The sequence below is a fragment of the Psammomys obesus genome, unplaced genomic scaffold (genome assembly GCF_907164565.1).
Source record: "Psammomys obesus unplaced genomic scaffold, mPsaObe1.curated_primary_1811, whole genome shotgun sequence".
Classification (NCBI taxonomy): domain Eukaryota; kingdom Metazoa; phylum Chordata; class Mammalia; order Rodentia; family Muridae; genus Psammomys; species Psammomys obesus.
The window spans coordinates 19,005,694-19,032,092 of NW_026596057.1; the positions used below are offsets into that span (position 1 = coordinate 19,005,694).

Genomic DNA, 26,399 nt, shown 5'->3' on the forward strand with positions numbered 1-26,399 from the left:
AGAACAGTAACTACAAATTACACACAACTGTAGCTGATACTCACATCTAGATTTCTTGTAAGCGTATGTCTTTGTTCCACCTCGTTTTCCAACTTCTTCTTCAGGTGAGAGATCTCATGCTCCAGTTTTTCTATCTGGCTACTTAGCCTTTGTTTGGTTTCTGTTTCAGATCGCTCTAGTATTCCCTGAGGTTAAAAAAAGTGAAAGGTGCTTAACAGTAAGAAATAAAGCAATACAAGGAACATTAGAGGCTATACAGTAGATTGTAATCCATGATGAAGTTAGAATTGAAAAGACTGTCTTTGTCGTTTTACAAAGGAAGTATTATGGGAACTTTTTATATTAAAAAGTTCATTTTTTTTAATGGTATGGGAGTGTGCACATAATTTAATAACAAAAAAGGAAAGTCTAAAATCTAAACACCAGAGGAAATGTAAGTGTGAAACTATGCTATAGACAAATTAATACACTATGAATTATGTAATCCTATAACAAGAAACATTACAAAAATTAAACAGATAGTTCTTTTTTTTTTTTCTTATCAGTTACATATTATTAACTCTGTATCCCAGCCGTGTCCCGATCCCTCATTCCCTCCCAGTCCCTCCCTCCCTCCCTCATCTCCACCGTGCCCCTTGCCAAGTCCACTGATAGGGGGGACCTCCTCCCCATTCATCTGATCCTGTTTTATCAGGTATCTTCAGGACTGGCTGCAAAGCTCTCCTCTGTGGCCTAACAGGACTGCTCCTCCCTTGGGGGGTGGGGAGGCCAAAGAGTCAGTCATTGAGTTCCTGTTAGAAATAGAGTGAGGGGAACAAGGACTATTTCAAACAGATAGTTCTAAGACTCTAACATGCCAATTACATAGTTTCAATCTATTCTGAGTTTCCTTAAAAATGTTTTTTAGCATACCTCCAATTAATCATGAAAATGGATGAAAAAAGTAACATAAATTTTCTAGTTAGAAAAATTAAGAAGACAGAAAGGCTAATACCAGTTTGTATGCTTTTTATGTGATTACCTGGATTGTTTGTAGATTAGTCAGCAGCAGGTTCTGTCCCCTCTGTTCAGCTAACAAAGACTCTCTTTGTTGAGACAAACGGACTTCTGACAATTTAAGCATTTCTTTTTCCTTCTTCAAATTTTCTGCTCTTACCTTAAAATGAATATAAATGAAAGAAAAAATGTTGGGAAATACTGTTTCAAATGTAATACACTTACAAATTAAAAATCACTTCTTTACTATGTAATTTAGACTATACCTCTTGATCAAGAAATATACTTCCCACTTTCATGTACTAGAATATAAAGCAGAAATGATTGGGAGTATGAACAAACCAAAGGACAGTCTTTGACCTAACACTAATATGATGACTTTGCTCTAACAAACTATTCTTTAAAAATAATATAAGCCAAACTGGAGAGACAGCTCAGTTGTTAAAAGTATTTGGTGCTCTTCCAAATGTCCCAGCACCCAAGAGGCAGCTCATAACTATCTGTAACTCCAGCTCAAGGGGATCCACTGCCACTGACCTCCAATATTTAAACTTAGATGTATATACCCACATCTGTACATAATTTAAAGAAAGGAAAAAAAAAAACAAAAAAAAAACAAAAACCAAAAACCCAAATCCAAAACAAATGAACAAATATAAGTGTGCAAATATGCCATAGTCAAATTAACATAACATGAACTGTCTAAGCTATATAAGCCAAATTAGTTTCTAAGGACTTCTTTCAAAGAAATAACTATGCTTCAGGAGAGATTCAAGAGTGATTTGAAATGTAGTACTTCAAAGTATTTGGATTTAGTCCTGAGTTATATTAATTATCAATCATAAAACTTAAAATCAGTTCAAAAAATGTTCCTATTTCCCCATCATAAAGTAGAGCAAGACAAAAGAAATGTAGCACAGAAACTGAAACAGTGACTTCAAGTCCTAACTAACCTATTTCTCATGACTGTCAAAAAAAGGCAATTACTAGCTTCTGAACCCATTTCTATTAATAAAAACGGATGACAAATAGTACCTAGCTTTAGTAAAAACCGAAAGTGATAGGATATTAACTTTATCATAATCTAATTTAATATTTAGTCAGGAATATTCTTTCTTATTTTAGTGCTCAACTAAATTTTATTTGAAGTCTTGTACAGATAGGCTATTTGGAAAATAGGTATTGTAGTCCACACAATGCTTTACTATGCTATTTCAACCAATAAAATCAAAGAAATAACTAGTGATATTTGAATGTCATTAATAACACAAGTAGGCTAGGAGGTACTTGGTCTCACTTCTGCAACAGCTAGCTTTTCATTGGCTCCTCTCAAGTCTTGAGTCATTGTGTTGATGATCTGTTCCTGCTTCTGAGTTGTTGCAGTGAGTTTCTGATTCCTTTCTTGTAGAGACGTTATTTCTCGGCGATATCCTTCAACATTATCTTGCAGCATTTCATAACTGGTAATAAAGATAATAGTTCTTAGGTCTTCAAAGCACTCCACATAAACTTAATTTCACATGATTAAACTTATAAAGTGGCTTGTGTAAAAATAGAAACCTATATTGCGCTTATTTAGCAGTTAAAATTGAAATTATAAACAAGGGAATATTTCATGCTAAATAATTTACTAAAAATCATATTGAAAACAATGTCAATGTAGTTTGAGTACATAAGGTAACATCCACACCAAGGAAAAGCTCCAGAAATGACAGCACATACTTGTAAGACTAGCCATGGTGGCATAAACCCACAAGACCAGCACTGGGAAACTGAGGGACAGCTGCCACCAGTCGGAGGCTAACCAGAGCTGTACAATAAGACCCTATCTCCCCACCTCCTAAGAAAGAGGTCCAGAAACAACAGGACTCTCAATTTGAGAAAAGGAAACTAGCAGCACTCTTTTCTTTTTAATTTTTAAAATATTTTTATTTTTTTAAATTATTACAATTTATTCAGTTTGTATCCCAGGAGTAGCCCCCTCCCTCATCCCTCTCAATCTCACCCGACCTCCCTCTTCTTCTCGATGCCCATCTCCCAGTCCACTGATAGGGGAGGTCCTCCTCCCCTTCCCTCTGACCCTAGCCTATCAGGTCTCATCAGGACTGGCTGCACTATCTTCCTCTGTAAGAGGAAGTAAGGTTGGGGTAAGACTGCCCCTAACCCCCAGAGGGAGGTGATCAAAGAGCCAGCCACTGAGTTCATGTCAAAGACAGCCCCTGTTCCCCTTACTAGGGTACCCACTTGGAGACTGAGCTGCCATGGACTACATCTGTGCAGGGGTTCTAGGTTATCTCCATACATGGTCCTTGGTTGGAGTATCAGTCTCAGCAAAGACCCCTGTGCCCAGATTTTTTTGGTTCTGTTGTTCTCCTTGTGGACTCCTGTTCCCTCCAGGTCTTTCTATTTCCCCTTCTTTCATATGATTCCCTGCACTCTGTCCAAAGTTTGGCCATGAGTCTCAGCATCAGCTTCAATAACCTCCAGCAGCACTCTTTATATGAGCTTACTGAATTCACTCCTGGCCCTGCCCAGGAAAATTTGAAGCCAATGCTAAGGAAACCTTACAGCTTCCCATCTTTGAACAGATTCCATAGAAAAGCAACACTACTGCAAATTAATTCTGGAACCTGACTGGTCTAAATACTGAAAGGTAACACTGAACATCATCAATTCTTGAACAAAAGAAAATTCACTAAAGCAAAGGATAATGTCAACAGAACGACAGCCTACAGTTTGGGAAAAGATCTTCACCAACCCTACATCTGACTGAGGGCTAATATCCAGAAGATATAAAGAACTGAAGAAATTAAACACCAACAAACCAAATAATCCAGTTAAAAATTGGGGCACAGAGCTAAACACAGAATTCTCAACAGAACAACATCAAATGGCAGAGAAACACTTAAAGAAATGTTCAACGTCCTTAGTCATCAGGAAAATGCAGCTCAAAAGACTCCGAGATCCTATTTCATATCCAACAGAATGGCTAAGATAAAAAACTCAAGTGACAACACATGTTGGAGAGGATGTGGAGAAAGGAGAACACTCCTCCATTGCTGGTGGGGATGTAAACTTGTACAAAAACTTTGAAAATCCATCTGGTCCTTTCTCAGACAATTAGGAATAGTGCTACCAGCTATAACACTCCTGGGCATATATCCAGAAGATGCTCCACCACACAAGGACATTTGCTCAACTATGTGCATAGCGGCATTTTTCATAATACCTAGAATCTGGAAACAACATCTAAATGTCCCTTAACTGAAGAATAGATATAGAAACTGTGGTACATCTACACAATGGAATACTACTCAGCAATTAATAACAAGGAAATCATTTGCAGCAAATGGTGGGAACTAGAAAAGATCATCCTGAGTGAGATATCCCAGAACCAGAAAGCCACTCATGGTATATACTCACTCTATAAGTGGATATTAGCCATATAATAGAGGATAAATACACTAAAATCTACAGACTTAAGCTAAACTTAAGGAGGACTCTAGGGAGGATGATTAATTTTAATTCTAATTCAGAAAACAAACAGGATAGACACCAGAAGCAGTAAAAGAGTGGGAACAGGACGGGAGCCTACCATTGATGTTCTCTGGAAGATTCCACCCAGCAGGGGATTGAAACAGATGCAGAGACTCACAGACAAACTTTGGGCAGAGCGCAGGGAGTCTTATGTACAAGTGAGGGATAGTAGGACCCAGAGTGGACAGGAGCTCCACAAGGAGACCAACAAAGCCAAAAAAGCAGGGCTGGGGGTGGGGGGACTGCAGTGACTGATGCATCAACCAAAGACCATGCATGGAGAAGACCCCCTGCTCAGATGTAGCCCATAGGCAGCTCAGTCTCCATGTGGGTTCCCTAGTAAGGGGAGCAGAGGTTATCTCTGACATGAACTGGATTGCCTGCTTTTTGATCACTTCCCCATGGCAGCCCATAGAGGAAGAGGATCCAGGCAGTCCTGATGAGACTTGATAAGCTAGGGTCAGATAGTAAGTAGGAGGACCTCCCCTATCAGTGGACTAGGGGAGAGGGATACGGAGAAGAGGAAGGGACTGGGAGAAGATGAGGGAGGGGGCTATAATTGGGATATAAAGTGAATAAATTGTAAACAAATAAAAGAAAAAAAAAGAAAATTTACCGTTTAGAAGCAAAATCTAGTTGAGTAGAAATTTTGGTGTTTTGTGAACGCAGGTCTGTTACTTGCTCCTGAAGTTTCTCTAACTGCTCATTTTGAAGTTTTTCACTGTCTATTTTTTCTTTTTTATAGTTCTCAAAGACTTCCTGCAACTAAATATTGGAGATTATTAGATGATAATACTGTTTTAGCAAAACCTCAACCTGAAACTAAGCCATGACCTTAACCAGGTATGATCTTTACCTGTTTAAGGGCAGCCTTTGCTTCTATAGCCTCTGTGGATTCAATGACAGGTACTGGAGCAGGAGTAGAAACAGTCTGTGATGTACTTGAACGTTTTGGAGTTGACACAAGAGAAATATCATCTAAGCTTGAAGCTTCATAAAAATAAAAAAGAGCGAGAAAACATTGTTGCTTGCTTTCAGAAATCAGTTTTAAGAATTATTTGGGAAAAAAAAGAATTATTTGCAAAAGCAACATTACTAAATCAAGAAACGGAAAGTAAACTATTACTAGAGCCTATTACTAGAGATTTGAGAGAATGAACCTATATAAAAACTATGGCTCAGTGGGAAAACCTACCTGATGAGCAGGTCTTATTTCACATGCTGCTAGGAGAAAACCACCAACTCCCACTAGTTATTGTGACCTTACTCACACAGTAGCCTTCACATGAACACACAAGGATGCAAGTAAATGAAATGTAAAAAATAAAATTATTCCTTGTTTTTTTTATTAGAGGCAATTTATTACAAATTAAACACTAAAACAAGAAAAACTCTGTAAAAATCCTATAATTTAATGTGTTTTTCAACTACATTTACTAATTTCTGTCTTAGCAGTGTCAAAATGACAAGTGAAGATTGATGATAATCAACCCCACACAGTAGTTGAAGTCAAACTCTATATTAAGAGTAGCAATTGCTACTATTCACCACAAAACCTATTCTCCAGTGTATTTCCGAAGTATTTTCTTGAAATAACATAATAACCTACCTTGTAATGGAATTGTCATTCCTGTTGTTTGAGACAATAAAATTCGGTACATGTCACGCTGACGAACTATGGAATCAACAAGCTGCATCTGATGCTGTCGTGATTCACGGAGCTGTTCCAGTTCAGTAAGAGAGCTCTCAAGTTTATGCTGGAGCTCAGCGATTCTGCAGAAAACAAAGTCTTGCTGGGTCCATGTTCAGAAGAGACTACGGTTTTTATTATAAACCATCTAAACATCTTCTATCTTCACACACTATTTTCATATCCTTTCCTTTTTCTTCTGTTTATAACTTACGAATTTCTTCTTAAAATTCCTACCATAGAGAACTTAGGTACTTGTACTCATCAATAGTATCTGATAAAACTTTCTCATTAAACCAACTTAAACTTCAATTCTTGCTTTTAATGATATTCTTCCTTCCCTAACACATTATCTTTATAAAAATTCAGTACTCTAGTTGAGTAATTCCCATATATCTTTTTCATAAACACTTTCATAAATGGAGTCTGATAAGTACATATTGCTACCATATGCTTTTACCTATTTTAGCACTAGTCACATGAAACTGAAGTTTATCTCCTTATTAAAAATAATTCCATAGTACTGTTTTTCAATATTGTTTTCCTAAGTTGCTATATATCTCCTGTATCCAGGATCATTAAGAATACACTCAGTCCAGTAACTAACATAGTGATATAGTAACTGCTTACTTGGAGGAAGTCGACTCTTGTTCTTCTCTTTCCCTGGTTTCCCCAAGTTCTCGAAGAGCAAACAGCAGACGCTGGTTCTGCTGCTGAAGCTCTTCGATATTCCTGTAAGATACTAGATGCTGCGATATTACTTCAGAGGAACTACTTATGTCAGCAGAGCTGACCTCCTCATCGCGAATTACATGGTTACCCCTTGCTTCTTCAAGCTCCATTAAGAGCACTCTAATCTAGAAACAAAAAATTAATGTTATAAAATAGCATTATTAGCTTTGGTTCAGGGAGCATCTGGAAGAAATGAGAAATTTCAAATGACAGCATCCTTGAAGAAAAGACAACTAATGCTAATATATTATCTTAAAAAAAAAAACCCAAAACATCAAAATCTCTCACTTTTAATGTTAAAAAAAATCTAAGAAAAATTTTAATTAAATAGTTATTTTTAATATAAAGAAAACTTAGTAAAAGGTAGGAAATTACATTCCAGAAACACGGCTGTTTTTTCTAACAAAAAACTATCAGGAACTATTGTGTGTTTGTTTTATATGGTAGGGTACAAAAAGAGTAGACACAGTGGTCTGCACCTGAAATCCCAGCATCCAGGAAGATGAAGAATGAGGCTCAAAGCTTAAGGGTGATGTATGAACAAGTCCATTTTTCAAAAAAAAAAAAAAAAATAGTAGTAATGACTAATGCACAGTAAAATCTAATTTTAGCAAAAGTACACACTTACATGTTCAGATATGCAGTTACTGATACATGGATGACAGGAAATATATACACACCAGTTTGCTAACACTGGCTACACTCTGGGACAGAGCAGGCTAGAAAGATGAGAGATGGAAAAAAACAAAGAAAAGGCCCTCCAATTTTAATTGTTTGTGTACTCATTACAAATGTCATCTACAATGTGAACATAATTAAAGATCTCTGAGAAGACAGTGACAAGACTGTAACCACTAAGAGCATTCCTACTAATGGACAGGCACCATACACCTCTCCTAGGTACTTCCTTACGTACTTGGGTTCACACTCAAGCATTACCAAGCAGTCAGTATTACAAAGAAACCCAGAGAACACACAAAATATTCTAACCTGTTGTGAAAGATCTTTTATTTGTACTTCCATTCTCTGATTGTCTCTTTCAAGTACTGATGAATGCTTGTTGGCTTTATCAGTGTCCTCCTGTAATCGCTGAATCTCCTTTAATATATAAATGCAAGTGAAAATTCAGTGTCACCTTCAAGATTACATACATATTTACAAGTGTATATATGAATATATGTATATATTATATATAATGTATATATATGGCTACCAAGCATTTTCTACCCTTACCAAGTTGTCAAGTAAAACTTTGCAAATCAAATTCACAGTGTATTACCAAATGACTCCCAAATCTTCATGACCAGAAAGATCAATAATAGTAATCATGGTTAGATTGATAAGCTTGAATGTCAAATTCACTATGCTGGGTAAGACAAAGACTTGACTAAAGTTATGCAGTAGTTAATTGGCAAAAAAGTAGCAAGTAAAACAGTGGCCATTAAGAAGGTGAAGAAAGGCTCTGCAATTCCCTACCATAGCAGAGGTTTAGAGGCAGTTTTGAGAACCCTCCCATTAGCACAAAACTAGGTGCATTTAAAAAAAAAAAAATCTATGTTCTATCTCCAATTTATGCATATCTAGGTTCATAGTTATTTTCACAAAATTTTAAATATATTCTGATAGTTCATGTATCTTTAAGAAACTACACATAAGTGCAAGAGTAAAGAAAATGTAACAAAAAGCACAGAAACATTCATGAAAGACATAAACCTAGTAAGGACAAAACAAGATGAATCAAGATGGAAGGTGGAAGGGGGAGTCCAAGGTGGCAGCAAACGGTGTGCACCATATCTGAGGGGCACTGGATCTGAAACTTCAAAATTGGTGAGTGGAGGGGCAGCTGAAGCTAGAACATCGACATTGAGGCTTCCTGGGTGAGAGGGGCAACCCGTGAGCTGGGCCAATTTGGTTCCAGGTCACCCATGGACGTCTTTGGGGCCTGAGAGTGGCGAATATTTGATCCTTGTGCACTTCTCCTTGCCCCAAGCACGGGCCTCCCTGCTCGTCAGAGGCAGCAGTGGTTGTCAAAGCACAGCCTCCCTGCTCAGTGATTGAGATAGCAGAGACGGCTGCCCCAAGTACAGGTCTGCCCTGCGGACAAACAGTGGATACCACTGAGCTGACGGATCACCTACAATCTCATTTGCTCTGTGGGACCAAATCTGAGAGTAGAGAACAGGGAGAACCCCTGTGCTTTCTGATTAGGCTGCAAGTGAGTGCGCCTTCAAGTGAGTGCACGCAGAGTCCCAGATCCAGGGTCCCTCTATGCTAGCAGCCAGACATGGATTCCTCCCGCCCACACCCCCACAGTGGGCAACACAGGGATCATTGTGACAGCACTCTCAACACTAAAGCCCCTGTTCTATGGGTCTCCCGGTGGAGTCCAGGCAAACGATTCCGGGAGCCAAGATGGTGCAACCCAGACAAATCTGGATACCTGGAGGACAGCATGACAGGCCTTTGGGCCACTGAGATATTCAGGGCACCTGTGCATGTACATTGTACCCCCTAACGGCACCAGCACCCCCACCTGTGCTTAAGCTCCACATAGCAGGCATCTACGGCTCTAGCACCCTGTCCTTCAAGGCACACTTTCATGCACACCCCCGCACATGCTCACATGCGCCTGAAACCTTGCTCCCTTAGCTATAGCCGAAAAACCAACATCCACTCTCAAACCGGGGGTCCTCTCTCATCATCCTGAAGAATACTCCAGATATCAGAGATGTACAAGACTCCAGAGAACAAACAGAGAAGGTTACGGATAAGCAGATGGCTAGAGGTCGGCATAAGAACACATCCAACAAAAATCAGGACAACATGGCTTTACCAGAAACCCCCAAAATCAACGGATATTTTAATTCACTGGAAACACAGGAAAATGATCTCAAATCTATGTTTATCCAGTTATTAGAGGCACATAAAAAGGAAATGAACAAAACTCTCAAAGAAATACAGGCAAATACAGCCAAACAAACAGAGGCACAAGGAGAGGCCTATAGAGAGGAAATGAAAAGAAAAAAAAAGAGGACATCATGGAAAGACAGGAATCCACATTCAAACAGATGAAGGAAATGGTGCAAGACATAAAAACAGACTTAGAATCAAGAAAGAAAACACAAGAGAAAACCCTGGAGTTGGAGAACTTGGAGAAAAGATCAGGAACCACAAAGGTAAGTTTTACTAACAGAATACAAGAGGTGGAGGAGAGAGGCGCTGATAATACAGTTACAGAAATTGATACTTCTCTCAAAGCAAAAGTAAAATTGGAAAAGTTCCAAACACAAAACAACCAAGAAATCAAGGACACCATGAAAAGATGAAATCTAAGAATAACAGGAATAGATGAAAAAGAAGATTCCAGGCTCCAAGGTCCAGAAAATATATAAAAAACAAAAACAAAAACAAAACATAGAAGAAAATTTTCCCAACTTAAGAGAGATGTCCATAAACATACAAGAGACCTACAGAACATCAAATTGACTAGAATAGAAAAGAAACTCCTCTTGTCACATAATAGTCAAAACACCAAATCTACAGAACAAAGAAAAAATATTAAAAGAAACAAGGGAAAAAGGCCAAGTAACATATAAAGATAGACCTATCAGAATCACACCAGACTTCTCAAGAGAAAATATGAAAGCCAGAAGGGCCTGGGCAAGTATCATGGAGACTCTAAGAGACCACAGATACCAACCCAGACTACTATACGGAGCAAAGCTTTCAATCCACATAGATGGAGAAAACAAAATATTCTATGACAAAACTAAACTTATACAATATCTACACAGTAACCCAGCCCTACAGAAGATACTAGAAGGAAAACTCCAATCCAACAAAAACAACTACACCCAATAAAACACAGGATATAGGTAAGTACACAACAAAAAAAAAAAAATAAATAAAAATACAAGTAATGAGACACAGTAACACCACCAACACCACAACAAAAGAAATTAACAGTCATTGGTCACTATTCTCTATCAACATCAATGGACTCAACTCTCCAATAAAAAGCCACAGATTAACAGAATGATTGCAGAAACAGGATCCAATATTCTGCTGCATCCAAGAAATATACCTCTGTAACAAAGATAAACACTACCTCAGAGTAAAGGGTTGGAAAAGGTTTTTCAAGCAAAGAGACCCAGAAATCAAGCTAGAGTAGCTATCATTATATCTAATAAAATAGACTTTCAACCAAAATTAATCAAAAAAGATGACGAGGGGCGCTTCATTCTCATCAAAGGAAAAATCCACCAGGAGGACATCACAATCCTGAACATGTATGACCCAAATACAAGAGCACCTGCATTTATAAATGAAACATTATTCATGATTATCCTGCGTGAAAAGACACAGAAGCAGAAAAGACACACATGGTATATATTCACTTATAAGTGGATATTAGACATACAATACAGAATAAACATATTAAAATCTGTATACCTAATGATGCTAAGCAAGAAGGAAGACCTTGGGTAAAATGCTCGATCCTCATTCTGAAAGGCAAATGGGATAGACATTGGAAGAGGAAGAAAATAGGGAACAGGACAGGAATCTACCACTGAGGGCTTCTGAAAGACTCTACCCAGCAGGGTATTAAAGCAGATGCTGAGACTCATAACCAAACTTTGGGCAGAGAGCAGGGAATCTTATGGAAGAAGGGGGAGATAGAAGGACCTGTAGGGGACAAAAGCTCCACAAGGATAACAACAAAACCAGAAATCTGAGCCCAGGGGACTTTGCTGAGACTGATACTCCAACCAAGGACCATGCATGGAGATAACCTAGAACCACTACACAGATGTAGCCCACAGCAGCTCAGTCTCCAAGTGGGTTTCCTAGTAAAGGGGAGCAGTGGCTGGCTCTTTGATCACCTCCCCCTGAGGGGGGAAACAGTCTTACCAGGCCACAGAGGAAGACAATGCAGCCAGTCCTGACGAGACCTGATAGGCTAGGGTCGGATGGAAGGGGAGGAGGACCTCCCTTATCAGTAGACTAGGAGAGGGGTATGAGAGAAGAGGGAGGTCGAGTGGGATTGGGAGGGGACGAGGGTGGGGGCTACAGCTGGGACACAAAGTGAATAACTTGCAATAAATTTAAAAAAGAAAAAAATACCAAAATGACCTATAAGCCCTTCTATTATTACTATATAATAGTGAATAAACAAATTGTTTTCTAAGGTGAAAGCTATTTTAATTAATATGTCTATTTGCCATTTAACTACCTATAGCCACTTCATATAACAAGAAACTCCAGTAGTATCTATTAGGTAGTATCTAATAGGTAGTATCTATTAACAGAGAAACTTAAAGATTTAATTGTTCCCAAAAGACCTCTCTGAAAAGGTTAACTTGTCAGACTGCCAATAGTCCCTTAGGGAAAAAAGGGTAAAGTTAATCTTATGCAAAAGACTTTATTAGCTATGTCTGCAATTCAGTGGTTTCTAAATTGTAATAGAAAAGATGTAATTCTGAATTAAGGATACAATTTACTAACATTCTCCAAGAAGAAAATCAGTTAAGAATAGCATATAAAAATTTATGTGCATATCCTGAATAAATTTCTTTGATAAATCTTACAGACTTCTCTGTGTAGTAAGCTACACCCTAAATATTTAAATATTTAGAATACAAATTCTCTTTAATCATTAAGTAAAACATTACTACTAATAGCAAAAGGGTATTCGTGAACTTCTTGAAACTTTTAACACAACAATGGAGCTGCTATACAATAATTCATAGTAAGACAGATTAAATGTAAAGTGATATAAAAAATCTCTCACCTAATGCCAAACAGTACGATTATTTCTAGACAAGCTAATCAAAACCATCAGAGAAAAATGGTTTTGCTAAATTAGCAAATGTTCTAATGCACTATTAAAACTTTGAAGAATGGTCTAAGAAAATTTACCTCTCAATTTCCTTAAAGTATGTAAAAAGCTCTCACAATCTGGCTGAGCGAAAGCGAAAATTTGTCACAGTGTGTGGTGTAAAGCCTCAAGCTTTTCTAGTGCAAAGAGCTAAACTTTCATTAAAAAAAAAAAAAAAAAAACATAACTAAAAAAAACAAACAACAACAAAACTACCCAGTAAAAAAATGTTTCATTTGTAGTTGTGCCCATTGCTCAAATTCAGAAATGGTACCAACCTTCATAGCTTGTTCAAGCTTTGCAGACAGACTCGCCACAGCTTTCTGAGCACGCTCATACTCTTCACGCTGGCGTTTCAAAATCGGTGCTTTGGCTTCTACTTCTTTCACTATCTCATCCAGATACTTATTAATTCTTTTATTTTCTAGTTTCTCCAAAAGTAACTGATCCTGAGTTTCCACATAAGCATTATATAACTGGAAGCAGAAAATGTGGTCATTTCACTAAGTAGTAATATAACAGTAGTATGTGGTCTATGGGGCTCATAATAAACATCCCTTACCACTTACATAAAAACAAGTATTTATTATATGCCACGTACAACTAAGAACTAAAAAACAATTAAAAAATCACTTCTTGTGTAAACTTCTTCGTTTTAATTGTTTATGTGTGTGTATGGTGTGGTGTGGTGTGGTGGTAGCACACGCATGTGAGTGAAGGTGCATAAGCAGGCCCCAAAGGTGGTAGATCCTCTGGAGCTGGAAAAGGTTGTTGTAAATGCCCTGATGTAAATGCGGAAAGAGAACTCTGCAAGAGCACAGGCACGTTTAACCAAAGAGGCAGCAATCTCCCTTTTACTTTTAAAACATTTATTACTGCATGTGTGTGTAACCGATGTATCTATGAGTGCAGGCACATGCTATAGTGTGTATGTGGAGGTGAGGTGACATGGCAACTTTTGTGAGGTGGTTCTTTCAACACAGGTTTTGAGAACAGAACTAAGACTGTGAGAATGCCAACTCAAGACTTTTGCTCTTGCAACCACCTCACTGGCCAAAGAAAACCTCTTAAAAATCACCTACTGGTTATCAGGTAATTTAAGAATAAATTGGGTGAAGGAGAGAGTTATAGAGATATAAGTTATAGAGATAGCTGAGAACTTCTGTAATAATAAAACATTTAGAAGATTTTAAATTCAGAATATGGCTGTTCTGGCAAGAAATCATATCCAAAGACCTTCTAGTTCTATATGATCCGGCTGGAATACAAACAATCCAGGAGACAGAGGCAAGCAGGTCTCTCAGTTCAATGACAGCCTGGTTTAGAGGTAAGGAAAACCTTAGTTCTGAGCATGGTGGTTGATGCCTTTAATCCCAGCACTCAGGAGTCAGAAGCATGTAGATTATCTGAGCTCTAGTCAATTCTGTCAGGCAATTCAGTTGAGTCAGTGAGTTGAGAGGCAGTACAGTACAGTGGAGCTGAGTTTGTGGCAGTTCAGTTCATGGAATTCAGAGGCAGTTTTATAGAAAAGTTTTACAGAGACAGGTTGAACAGAGAGCATAGACACAGGTAAAGACAGAGCTAGAGAATGAGAAGGAGCCAGAATATTAGAACAGACTGCTAGAGTTAGCTTGAGGGAAAGCAGAATAATTCAGTCAGCACTGGAGAGAAGCCAGAGAGTCAGCCAGGAAAGGAGTTTGAGACAGAACAGCTGAATTGAACCAACTAGCCAGAGTTCAGAAAGAACAAGAAAGAGTGAGTTTATTCAGCAGTAAGGTTCAGAGGCTGAAAACATTCTAGGCCTAGATTAGATTGTATGGAGGCTAGAAGCTTCTAGCTTAGTAGACAGAGGCAGGAAGCTTCGGAGATGACAATCAAATCAGGGGAATAAAAGATACTTTAACAGAAGCACAATCTAGTATCATTCTTACCTCAGTTAATTTCATGCCAGGCTTTACAATTTTGGCTACGGCTGCTGCAGTGGGAGACATGGCTGCAAGTTCTTCTTCAGACAAGATAGCTCCTGTGCAAAAACATTTTTTTTTGTCTTTTTGCAAAATCACAAAACTAAAAGCCACTAATGAATGTTTAAAGTGAAGAATAAGTGTCATGAAATGTATTTTACTTATATTTCAAATACAACAAAAATATGAAGACCACAAAACAATGAACTTTTTAGGTATTAATAATCATCTGTGATCAAATAGTACTTATATGTGATGATGCTGTGAAGACTTAGAGTGTGTTATTTTTCAAATAATTAAGTTTTCTATACCACAGCATAAAAGAGAAATGTTATTTTTACTTAAGCTACCACACAGATAAGTTCAAGAAGCTCAAGTTATTAACTATTATCTGTTAGCCACACCTTTACGTTTTGTAGCAGAAAGCAGGTCATTTGCATTCTCTAATTCCTTTTCCAATTTTCCTATTTTCTCAAGCATTTCTTTTTCCATTTGTTCTTTAGATTCTTCAACTTGTAGAAGATGATCCTGTATTGTTTTGTTGGCTAAACACATTTTTAAAGACAGAATATTGAAAACCATCATTAAAATATTGTAGTTTATTATCTAAAACAGTAAGAAACTTTCCTTATGGAGACAACAGTAAATTATAAAAAGGCTGCAGTTATCGTTATTATCCACTCAAAGTCCTGACTCTACTTATCAGCCTTAAAATGTTTCAGTCTGATGAGTCTAGTCTCTTTTTAATACTTCTTACCAACAAAAACACAAGAGAATATGAAGATGAATGGCAGAAAAGGGGGCACTAAGCATGCCTTTGGGATCAATCTGGCCTTTAGTTTAAGACATAAGAAATGAACACAAAAGATAAACATGAAGATCATAAACACTGTTGTCCTTCCATTTCCATGGATTCCATGCTATAGATTCAACTGTGGCTTGAAAATAATCAGAAAAAAATAAAATTGTATCTGTACTAAATATGCAGACTATTTTGTCACCATCCGTTAAACAATAAAGCAGGCACTACTTACATTGCATTAAATACTAAGAATAACCTAAAGCTTATTTAAGGGAGACAACCAGGTATAGGTTACAGTAAGTCCTATACCACTTTAAGTAAGGGAAATGAATATCTTTAAGTATCCTTGATGGCTCCTGGCACCAATCCTTGAGATACAAGTTTATTTACATATGGTTAAAGTGATCTTTTGCTGGAGTTTTCTTTAGTTTTTGGCACAATTTAACTGTGAAACTTTGTCTACAGTTTTTGCTTCTTTGAAATTTTAGCAAAGAATCTCTGTGAATCTAAAAGCCTAAAACCTATATAAAAGCCTAAAGTCTATCTAAAATTCCAAGTATGTACTTTGAACAATTAGATAATCACTTGGAATAGCTGAAATTTGTCATTTGATAAACTACAGTATCTCTAATATTACATAAGGATTTATATTTTTCATAGCATATCCACTGAGGTATGAATGACTATATACACATGCACAGAGACAGTATAAGAGAGTATCCAAATTGTTCTCTAAGATGGAAGAGAAAAAAAAAAAAAAAAACAAAAAACACCTCAACATCTACATTTCCAGATATGCTACTTGCTTTAAAATATAATTCCAATTTTCTTGGCGTAGGCTCTTTCTTTTATACCAAATTTTGTTCCTGATAAAGCCAAAACTTATTTTAAATCAGCTACACAAATACAAAAAAATGTAACTTCTACCTCCAAACAAAACTATCTTATCACACTCCAAATCTTACCTTCTCCAGCTTCTTTTAGAAGTTTGTGCAGTTCATCCACTGCCCGAGTTAGCTCATTGCTCTTTGCCTCCGAGTCATCAGCAGCACTCTAAAAGTTAATCATAAAGTCACCACCAGGCAAGAATCCAACATTAGGGTACTACTGTGTGTGGTGAGGTATTTACCTTGTATAGATTAGAGAGTTTTATGTGAGCATTTAATTCATTGTGAAATTTCTCTTCCATACTGGCCTGTTGTTCTTTGGCCTAAAAATGAAAAATAAGTAAATAAATAAATAAATCACTTTCAGGATGAAATAGTATTTCTCAAGCAAAATAATAAAATTATAATAAACTCACACTAGTTTTTACCTAGTATTTAGTCTGTGCCATGTAACTACTACTTATGATTCTACTCAGCCTAGAAAACATTTGGAGCCATTCTGGTTGTTCAAGGGGTGAAGAAAATGAAAATATGGTATCAGACCAGACAGGTGTGATAGTCTAGGTTCAAAATCTTATCACCAAGGAAGTGAGGATTATGAATCTGAGGCTAGTTTGAGCTATCGAACTGTGCCCAGACCATCCTGGAAAACATAGTAAAACTTACCTAACATCACCAAAAATATTTGACAATATTTTGTTAAATAACCAACCAGTATACATGATTTAGTATTTCTATAAATGAAACTTATTTTAGGATTTGGCATGTAGCTCTGTGGGAGGAATCCTGACTGGTGTGGAATATCCCCAGCATTGTATCAAAGCAGGTGTGATGGGAGCACACCTCTAATCCCAGAACTGCAGAGGTGGAACAGGAGGTTAAGAGTTCAAGGCTATCACTGGCTGCATTGTAAGCCTTAAGGCCAGTGTGGGGCTCATGAGAGCCATTCTCAAACCAAACTAAACCAAACCACAACTACAACAAAAATCAAAACAACAAAAAATATTTTAAGTGGTCATATATACCTCTTTCAATTTTGTCAACAAATCCTCTACATGTTTTTGAAGATGTTCATTTGATGTTTTTAAGCCATTCATCTGTTCTTCCAGTCTCAAAACCTAGAAATAAATGGGGATCAATAACAGATCAACTTGATCAACTTTATACTATCAAAAATAAAATATACCCTTTCCAAAAAAAGAAAATTTATAATAAGTACGCTCGATTAAGAAAATGTGGCCATGATTAAGAAAATAAGACCCTTTTCCTCTGTTATGTGTCTGTAATGCGGTGAAATCCCTTTTTCACATACTCCAGCTGCCACTGGATCCCTCAAGCCCACTGTGCCAGCCAAGTCTGGACTGTACCTCATAAGCCCAGTGGAATCCGAAATCTCTAAAAGAGACTTTGATCTCTAAAAGAGCAGTGAGGGGTCAGGAAAAGGTGCTTGACTAGATCACTGTGCCCTTTGCTATCTTACAACTGGAGGACAGTGCTCTGGCTTCACACAGGAAATACCACTGAGAGCACTTAGTCCCCAGAAGCAGAAGAAAAAGATCACCTCTAGTTCAGACAGCGGGTATAACCCAGAACAAGGTTCACTTCTGAAGAAATCCACTGAAAAGATTTTCATAAAAGTACAAGTTTCAGATAATTTTAAGATCAGACTATGGATCTGGCAAAAGAAGCCAAACACGACCTCATAACTGCAGCCAGTCCTTTTCTGTTATAGAACCTGAACAGTCTCTTGAAAACTATTGCTGAGTAAGGCTCCTACTACAAGTCCACATCAAGTTCCTTACCACATACACTGTGGAAAATTTTCAGGGCTTCTCTTAAGAGGGCTGTTCCAGACTTATGGGACTGTATACCTACTATATACCCTCAAAGTAAACCTCACCAGGAGTGATCCTCCCTGGAAGTATATAACATTCTGAGCCCCAAAGATTATGCAACTAGAATTGTCTGCCACAAAACCTTTCCTCTTCTTTCTCTTTTTCATAGGCCATATCTCTGTTCATACATGACAAGATTTTATAATCAACACCATCTTTAGCAAGCTGAATACTGGATATGTTCTGTTAAATACAAATCCTTATGTGGTCTAGTTTACTACACAAAAAACATCAAATACTCTAGCTGATTGCCGAACTATTCAAATTATACACATAAAGCTTTAGATAGGCTTTAGGCTTTAATATAGGTTTCAGGCTTTTAGATTCACACATACATTCCTTGTTAAAATTTCACACTAGCAAAAACTAGAGACAAAATTTCACAATTAAGTTATGCTATAAAATTAAAATCTCAAGTGCAAGATAATTCTAACCATATGCAGATAAACTTATAATTCTAATTCTATTGTCAAGAGCATACAACCACACAATCATTTAATATTAGAGCACAGAGTTGATGCTAATTAGGATTCCATATTAGAAATCCCCTTATTCATTAGGATTCAACTGGAAATTAATTGCCTGCCTGGTTTGGGCCCTCAATATGTATTTTCATCTAAGAAGGAATTAACAATAATAAACCATATTCAGGAAACTCGATGTCTCAGTGATTGGAAATAAGGATAATGCCGTTGAGAAATTTTAATGGTACCACAGTTGCTCTCGTCACAAATTGAACATTGTTATAGGAGTATTCCAGCAGGGGCATAAGCTTTTAATTGGTTACTCTGTAGAAGAACACCTCACTTATTTATAACCTAATTATAAACAAGGTTATAATGAGAAACCTGTCGAACATTAACTACCATAACTGACTCTACTAAAAAGATTTGTCCTGACCCAAAGACATTTTTCAAACTCTTAGTGAAAGTTGTTTTCGATAAGATGGTAACTGAACTCGGTGATCTATACAGTGAGGAGCATGCTTAACACCAGCTCCTGCTACACTAGGGTAAACACAGGTGACGGTGTAGAAACATAAGGCCTAATGTAAGAAACCAACAAACAGGTTAAAACATGAAGACTCTTCTTAGAGGCAAATGTTCACTTGATGTTCCTTTCTTTGTTTGGCTTTAAATGGTGTTGTCATGAAACGTATTTTAATCTTGGAATTACCTCCACGACAGTACTCCTAGACATCTCTGTGTATGCACTCTGTTAATGCTTGCTTGCAATCATTCAGTGCACCAAATGTCTCACTTCAGGAAGAGTAACAAGAAGAAAAGAGACCGTTCAACTGAACTTCCATCACTATGTTAACAGAGAATGGGGCAAAGGCTCTGGGTTTAGTCAGTCTCTCCAAATTAACAAAACTGACCAAAAAGGACACTTGTTAAATTAAACAGGAGTTCATTAGCCTGATGCTGCCTTTGTAACTTACTTACATTGTTACACATACAAACTAACAGTGTATTGTAAGTCAAAAACTTAAAACAGAGGAAAGAAAATCAACAGATGGAATAATGTGTTTGAATATAATTCATAAAAAGTTAGGGCTACTTCTTAAGCATATCTTTGGAAACAAAGGTATATTATTAGAGTAAGTGGTATAAAATGTCATTAAAATCTTCTAATTTCTTTATTTCCTGAATTCTACTGTTCAGACCTAGCACAAGTTTTATACCTAACAAGGTACAACACTGTTATTTAATGAATTTACAAATGCTATGCCCAACACAAGGAAGATAATTTTATGACTTACCTCTTCTTTTTTGTTTTCAAGATTACACTTAAGTTCCAGAATCTCATTTCCTTTTTCTCTTCCCAGAGCCAATAGTTCATCAGTTTTGGTTTTCAACTCTGTGTTGAGCCATGAATTCTGGTTGTTTAAGAGTTCTTTCTCTTGTTCTAAACGTTTTTCCCGATACTTTAAAAATAAATAAATAAATAAATGAATAAATAAATGAATGAATGAATGAATGAATGAATAAATAAATAAATAAATAATTATGTGGAGTAGCATTTAAATATTTAAAAAAGCTTTCATTTGTAGCTCAGGGACATATGAATTTTATTTCAGAGTAGAAATATAGATTAAGGCAACACAAAACACAGTAACAAATAGATCCTTAGGCATCTGAGTCTGCATTATTACTTGCCTTCACAGCAACATCAGAAGCTTGAAGTTCATCCAGCTTTAACTGAAGTTCACCCTTTGTTGTATTGCTTTCTTTAAGTTTTTCATTTAGACGTTTAACATCCTCTAGAAGACGAGAGTAAGCATTTGAAAATAATGACTAGTTAACACTAGATTTATCAAAATATACCACTAGACATACAAACCTTTAACAGAAAGTGGTTCTCAATTCCTCCACTTTACCTTGTTTTTGTCAGTTAATGACAAACTAAATTTCTATTTAAAGTCTTATTATCTATTTGTGTGTAAGTGTCTGTGTGTATGTGTAAGAGAAAGAATCCTTGGAAATGGACTTACAGGCAGTTGATGTGGGGTCCTGGCAACCAAATTCCACTGCATTGAACAGCAGCAAATGTTCTTAATTACTGAGCCATTGCTCTACCACATAATTTCAACTAACATGCAGAATCAAAATTTGTACATCCACACAAGCAAATATATTTCATGGCTTACTTAACCGTATAAATACCCAACATTAACCTTAACATTCCTGTTATAGTCCTAAAGAACTATTAAAGTTTTAGAAATAACCAAAGTTAAAAGCTAATGAGAAAAAAAAAAAATCTTCTATTAAAAATGCACACAGTATTTTTTTTAATTCTTCAATAACCATATTTTATGGAAAAAATTCATTAATCTTAATTACTACCAGGTAGCTAATCAGCATAATCAGCAAATACTCAGAAGTCACTCTTTTCTGAGACTGAAAAACCAAGTACCAACCTGAGTACTAGTATACAACATAAATATGTAAAGTTTTCCTTGGTTATAAAAAGTAAATTTTTAAAAAAGCCCAAATATCATTAACTACTTAACTCTTTTTTGACAAATATATCAAACATAGACTGTTTGATATCTAAATTCATTTTTTTTTTACTTTCAAAATTCTTAAGACTGTTTCCTACATGTCTAATGAACTTTAGTAGTTTGTCTACCATTTCTTCCTTATCTCTTTCCTTTTTTTGCTGATAGTGCTCTTCACATCAAGTTCATGTCTTTCCTATAACTTTCCCCAACTCTTTCCTGGCTTTTTTTCATTGTCCACTGGGTTTAATTATAGTTGCTTGCACTCATGAACTCACTGAAGATGTGGTTACCTGAACCACACTTGCAAGAGATTGGGGCCTGTTAATCTCATCATGGAAGGGTATGGGGCTCTCTGAAATTCTGGTAGTTAGTGGTTGCTGAGGGAGGGTGTTTTATTCAGTGTGCAGTCAGGTAAGCTGCCCATTCTCTAGTTTGTTTTAAAACACTGACTTTCCTTTTAGGTTCTAAGATTGTTGTTAACAGATAGTAAGGTATCTATATAAGATGAACAGAAAAAAGTTCAGCCCTTACAACTATACAATTAAACTGCTTTCAACTTGGTATTATAAATAGCATTGTAGGAACCCGACTTGGTAGCATATACCTGTAATTCTAGCACTTGGGAGAATAAAGGCAAAGTTGCTTAGTGTGAGTTTGAGGAAGGCCTCAGAAACTTAGTAAGACTAAATAAATACTATTGTACTACTAAGTTGTACATGTAAAACTTAGCTCAAATTACAATGACTGAGTTTTCATAGGTAAATTTCATAGGCACTCAAAACTTATTAATTTTTAAGACGGGGTCTCTCTACGTATCCCTGGCTACCCTGAAACTCACAATATAATTAGCAGACCTTGAACTGAGATCTGCCTGTTTCTAAACCCTGAGTGCTGCTGAGATTTAAAAGCAGGTGACATGATGCCTGCCTGGCCAGCCTCTTGATAATGGCTTAAAGATAAGAAACAATAAGGTTATTACACTGAACTCCTCCACACTGAAGAAATGTAACAAGAGAAATAACTCCTAGCATCACCAGTAAGAAAAAAAAAATGCAGTTAAAGGCACAGATATTTCTTCATACCTGTTAAATATTCAACTTCTTGGGATAATCTCTCATTGGTTCTGATTAAGTCTCTTTTCTCAGCTTCTAACTCTTCCTTTGCTCTTGTAAACTGGCTCTGTCAAATCAAAAAACAGCAAGTTCAAGAACAGAAGTCAATTAATACAGATACTTGAGTCATCATTTCAGTTAACATTAGCACTTAATTAAAAGTGCTTTCTTTCCCTTACAACTTATGTATCAACAAGTTAACAAATATTCATGGCCAGAACACCTCCACTTACATTTCTGACATTTAAAGTCATTTTTCCTAAGCTTATGAATGTGTGTCACTCATTACATAGAAATGTCCTAATTACTTATAGAGCCTTTTTATTTACGTACTTAATAATTCTAATTTGTTTGTCTTCAAAACAAATTGTGGGAACTATCACTACATTTGTGCTTTAGTTCAAATTACTTCTTTAGAGGTTACATTTACATGGCTATTAGAGTTATATGAAACAATACCAAATACTTAACCAAGGACTGAGTCGTGAAAGAGTGGGACAGGTGAAATATATGCCAACACATGGAGATGAGACCTAATTATCTTACTACTGTTTTAACCTACATTTTTCTGTTACTATGTACTCTCATTCATTAGAAGTATGTAACACACTTCCTTTATATGTATGTCTCTTTAACAATTTCCTTACCATCTGAAAGAAGTCATATATAAAAACAGACTTAATGGCGTATTTGTGTATTTTTATGTGGAGAATTTGAAACTTCAAATGGAAAACTACATTTTCTGTCACAAGCTGAGAAACACTTCTATTCCTATTCATCACTTATACTATTTCCTTTGCCTCTATCTCCCTTTAACATGTTTAAAGATTTATTTAGAAAGAGACCCTGACTCAAAAAAATTACACCCCCTCCCAAAATAAAAAACAAGGGCCAGAGCTAGAGCTCAGGGAATAACCTGTTGTTAATCCTTGATTGCTCTTTACTTATTGAGGCAATGTTTCAATTGAACATGGAGTTCACCAACACAGCTAGTCTACACTGTTTTTATAATATTTCAGGGACCACATAGTCCTTCCTGCCCTGAAATTACAAAAAGGCTGCCATACCCACTTAGGACATATGTGGGTTCTGGGGATTCAAACTCTGGGGGTCCTCAAGCTTGATGCATGTTTCATGTGATTTAAGTGCTCAGCTACCTCCACAGTTCCACTCTGAAGTCCTTAAAATGCTTCCACGCTTAGAAATCTCTTTAAAAAAAAATTGTTTGAAAATTAGGAATACTGCTACCTCAAGATCCAGCTATTCCATTCCTATGCATGTATCCAAAATTTGCTCAAGTGTACAACAAGGACATTTGCTCTACCATGTTTGCAGCAGCTTTATTCGGAATAGCCAGAATCTGGAAACAATCCAGATGTCCTCAATGGAGGAACAGATAAAGAATTCGTGGTACATTTACACAAGGAATGCTACTCAGCAATTAAAAACAAGGAAATCATGAAATTTGCGGAAAATGGATGGAACTAGAAAAGATCATCCTGAGTGAGGTATCCCAGAAGCAGAAAGACATGGTATATACTCACTTAAAAGTGGATATCAGACATACAATGTAGAAAAAACATAGTAAAATCTGTACACATAAAGAAGCTAAGCAAGAAGGAGGACCTTGGGTAAGATGCTCAATCCTCATTCTGAAAGGCAAACAAGATAGACATAATAGGGAGAAAACAGGAAACAGGATAGAAGCCTACCACAGAGGGCCTCTGAAAGACTCTACCCAGCAGAGTATTAAAGCAGATGCTAAGACTCATAGCCAAACTTTGGGCAGAGTGCAGGGAATCTTATGGAAGAAGGAAGAGACAGAAAGACCCGGAGAGGACAGGAGCCCCACAAGAACAACAAAACCAAGAAATCTGGGCCCAAGGGTCTTTTCAGAGACTGATACTCCAACCAAGGACCATGTATGGAGATAACCTAGAACTCTTGCACAGATGTAGCCCATGGCTGCTCAGTGTTCAAGTGGGTTCCTTTATAAGGGGAGAAGGGACTGTCTCTGACATGAACTCAGTGGCTGGCTCTCTGATCGCCTCCCCCTGAAGGGGGAGCAGCCTTACAAAGCCACAGAGGAAGACAATGCAGCCAGTCCCGATGAGACCTGATAGGCTAGGGTCAGGTGGAAGGGGAGGAGGACCTACCCTATCATGGACTTGGAGAGTGGCATGGGAAAAGAGGGAGGTGGGATGACATCAGGAGGGGATGAGGGAGGGGGCTACAGCTTAGATATAGTGAATAAATTGTAATAAATAAAAAATAAAATTGTTTATATACAAATTATTATATACATATAAAATCATATAAAATGTTTTACCCAGAGTAGCTAAAACATTCTATTTCACACTGCTTTAACACGTTTAACTACAATCCTCTTACATATTCAAATACCAGATTTTTAAATTCTACATATTTGTTCTTTCAACATGCATCTCCTGCACCTCACCAAGCAGCTTTATCTTTATCTCCACATATCTAATTTCTTTGATGATTTTGCATAAGCCACATCATTTCTCTGTAAATGGCTTATTTCACATGCTCTCCACTTATGCCCATTTTGTGGGACATGACAGGGTTGTTTTTTTTTTTTTTTTTTTTTTTGGTTTATGACAAATATTATACTATGTGCATATATAATAAATTTTCTTTATCCATATTTCTGTGATAATTGTAGATTGTTCCCATACTTTGACTACTCTGGCTCATGCAGCAATGAACATGGATGAGTATATCTACCTTTACAAGGTAGAGATCATTTCATCTGGATATTATACCCAGGAGAACTAGGTTACACATAGTTCTATATTTAGTTTATGAACCTCTATACTGTTTTCCATAGTGGTTGTGTCTAGCTATACATTAATCAGCAACGTATAAGAAATATTCCCTTTTCTCTTCTTCACTGCCAACATTTAATACTTTGACTTTTTTTTTTTTTTTAAAGATTTTATAATTGCCTTATTTATCCTGGGCCAGGCAAATATTTCACTTATCCTGGCTCAGTAACCTCACCATCCATCTCCCAGTCCCAAGCCAATGCCATCCACCTTAATCCTCTTCATCTGGTCTACCTTCCATCCATAATCCCATGGTACTTGCTTGTATTTTTCATCTGGGCCTTTTCACACGATTATTGGAGTTCTTCCTCTCAGCCCACCTGATTTTTTTCCTCCACACTAAGCTATCATGGCGTCCTCCTTCCTCCTCTCTTCCCATCGGTCTCCATTTAATACTTTTAAAATATGGTTATTATCAAAGTGTGTGTTCACGGATTTTTCTTACTTCTTCTGTAATTAACATCCAAGACCTGTTTGGTATAACTGGTCATTTCTGTCTTTGAAAATCAAAGTCAAGTCCTTTGACCATTTTCAAAGAAAATTACTTGTATCTACTACTAGTTCTAAGACTCTTAATAAAACTTGGATATTAGTCCCTTATAAGGAATGGGGCTTACTGATATTTCTCCCCCTATTCTAGCTACTGCTTTGCTTTTATTTCCTTTGTAGCACACAAGGTTTTCAGTTTGCTAGAGTCAAAATTATTTTTGTTCTTGTGGCTTAAACATTTGGTGTTATTTCCAAAAAGATCTTGTCAAATTCAAAGACAGAGAGTTTTGCCCATTGCCTTCTAGTTTTATAGTTTCAATAAAAATGGATTAAAAAATAAAACCCACAAACAACCACCCACAACCCACTACCACCAACAACCCAATTTTCTGTTGATTATATAATCTATATTTATTCTGTTGTATTTTGTTTTTCTAAGGGACACTATTTCATAGATATTAGAATTTCCATATTTTGCTGTCTAGTGTACTTGTAAAACATTATCTAGCGGCCCTTATCATTCATTCATTCATTCATTCATTCATTCATTCATTCATTCATTCA

The 26,399-nt window shown here is 36.7% G+C and overlaps 1 protein-coding gene across 2 annotated transcripts in view; it reads right to left on the minus strand.

The window, feature by feature from the left end:
• Tpr (translocated promoter region, nuclear basket protein) overlaps positions 1-26,399 on the minus strand; it is a 68,178-nt gene that overhangs the window by 35,611 nt on the left and 6,168 nt on the right. For both annotated transcript variants that reach the window (XM_055624562.1, XM_055624563.1), the window contains 17 exons: positions 22,468-22,564; positions 20,541-20,644; positions 20,144-20,308; positions 17,512-17,604; positions 16,729-16,809; positions 16,565-16,652; positions 15,202-15,342; positions 14,765-14,856; positions 13,112-13,309; positions 7,946-8,053; positions 6,854-7,080; positions 6,143-6,306; positions 5,390-5,523; positions 5,150-5,298; positions 2,294-2,456; positions 1,022-1,156; positions 45-185 (listed from right to left, as the gene is read on the minus strand). In XM_055624562.1, the coding sequence (XP_055480537.1) occupies positions 45-185; positions 1,022-1,156; positions 2,294-2,456; positions 5,150-5,298; positions 5,390-5,523; positions 6,143-6,306; positions 6,854-7,080; positions 7,946-8,053; positions 13,112-13,309; positions 14,765-14,856; positions 15,202-15,342; positions 16,565-16,652; positions 16,729-16,809; positions 17,512-17,604; positions 20,144-20,308; positions 20,541-20,644; positions 22,468-22,564 (2,280 nt within the window). The remainder of the gene's footprint in view (positions 1-44; positions 186-1,021; positions 1,157-2,293; positions 2,457-5,149; positions 5,299-5,389; positions 5,524-6,142; positions 6,307-6,853; positions 7,081-7,945; positions 8,054-13,111; positions 13,310-14,764; positions 14,857-15,201; positions 15,343-16,564; positions 16,653-16,728; positions 16,810-17,511; positions 17,605-20,143; positions 20,309-20,540; positions 20,645-22,467; positions 22,565-26,399) is intronic.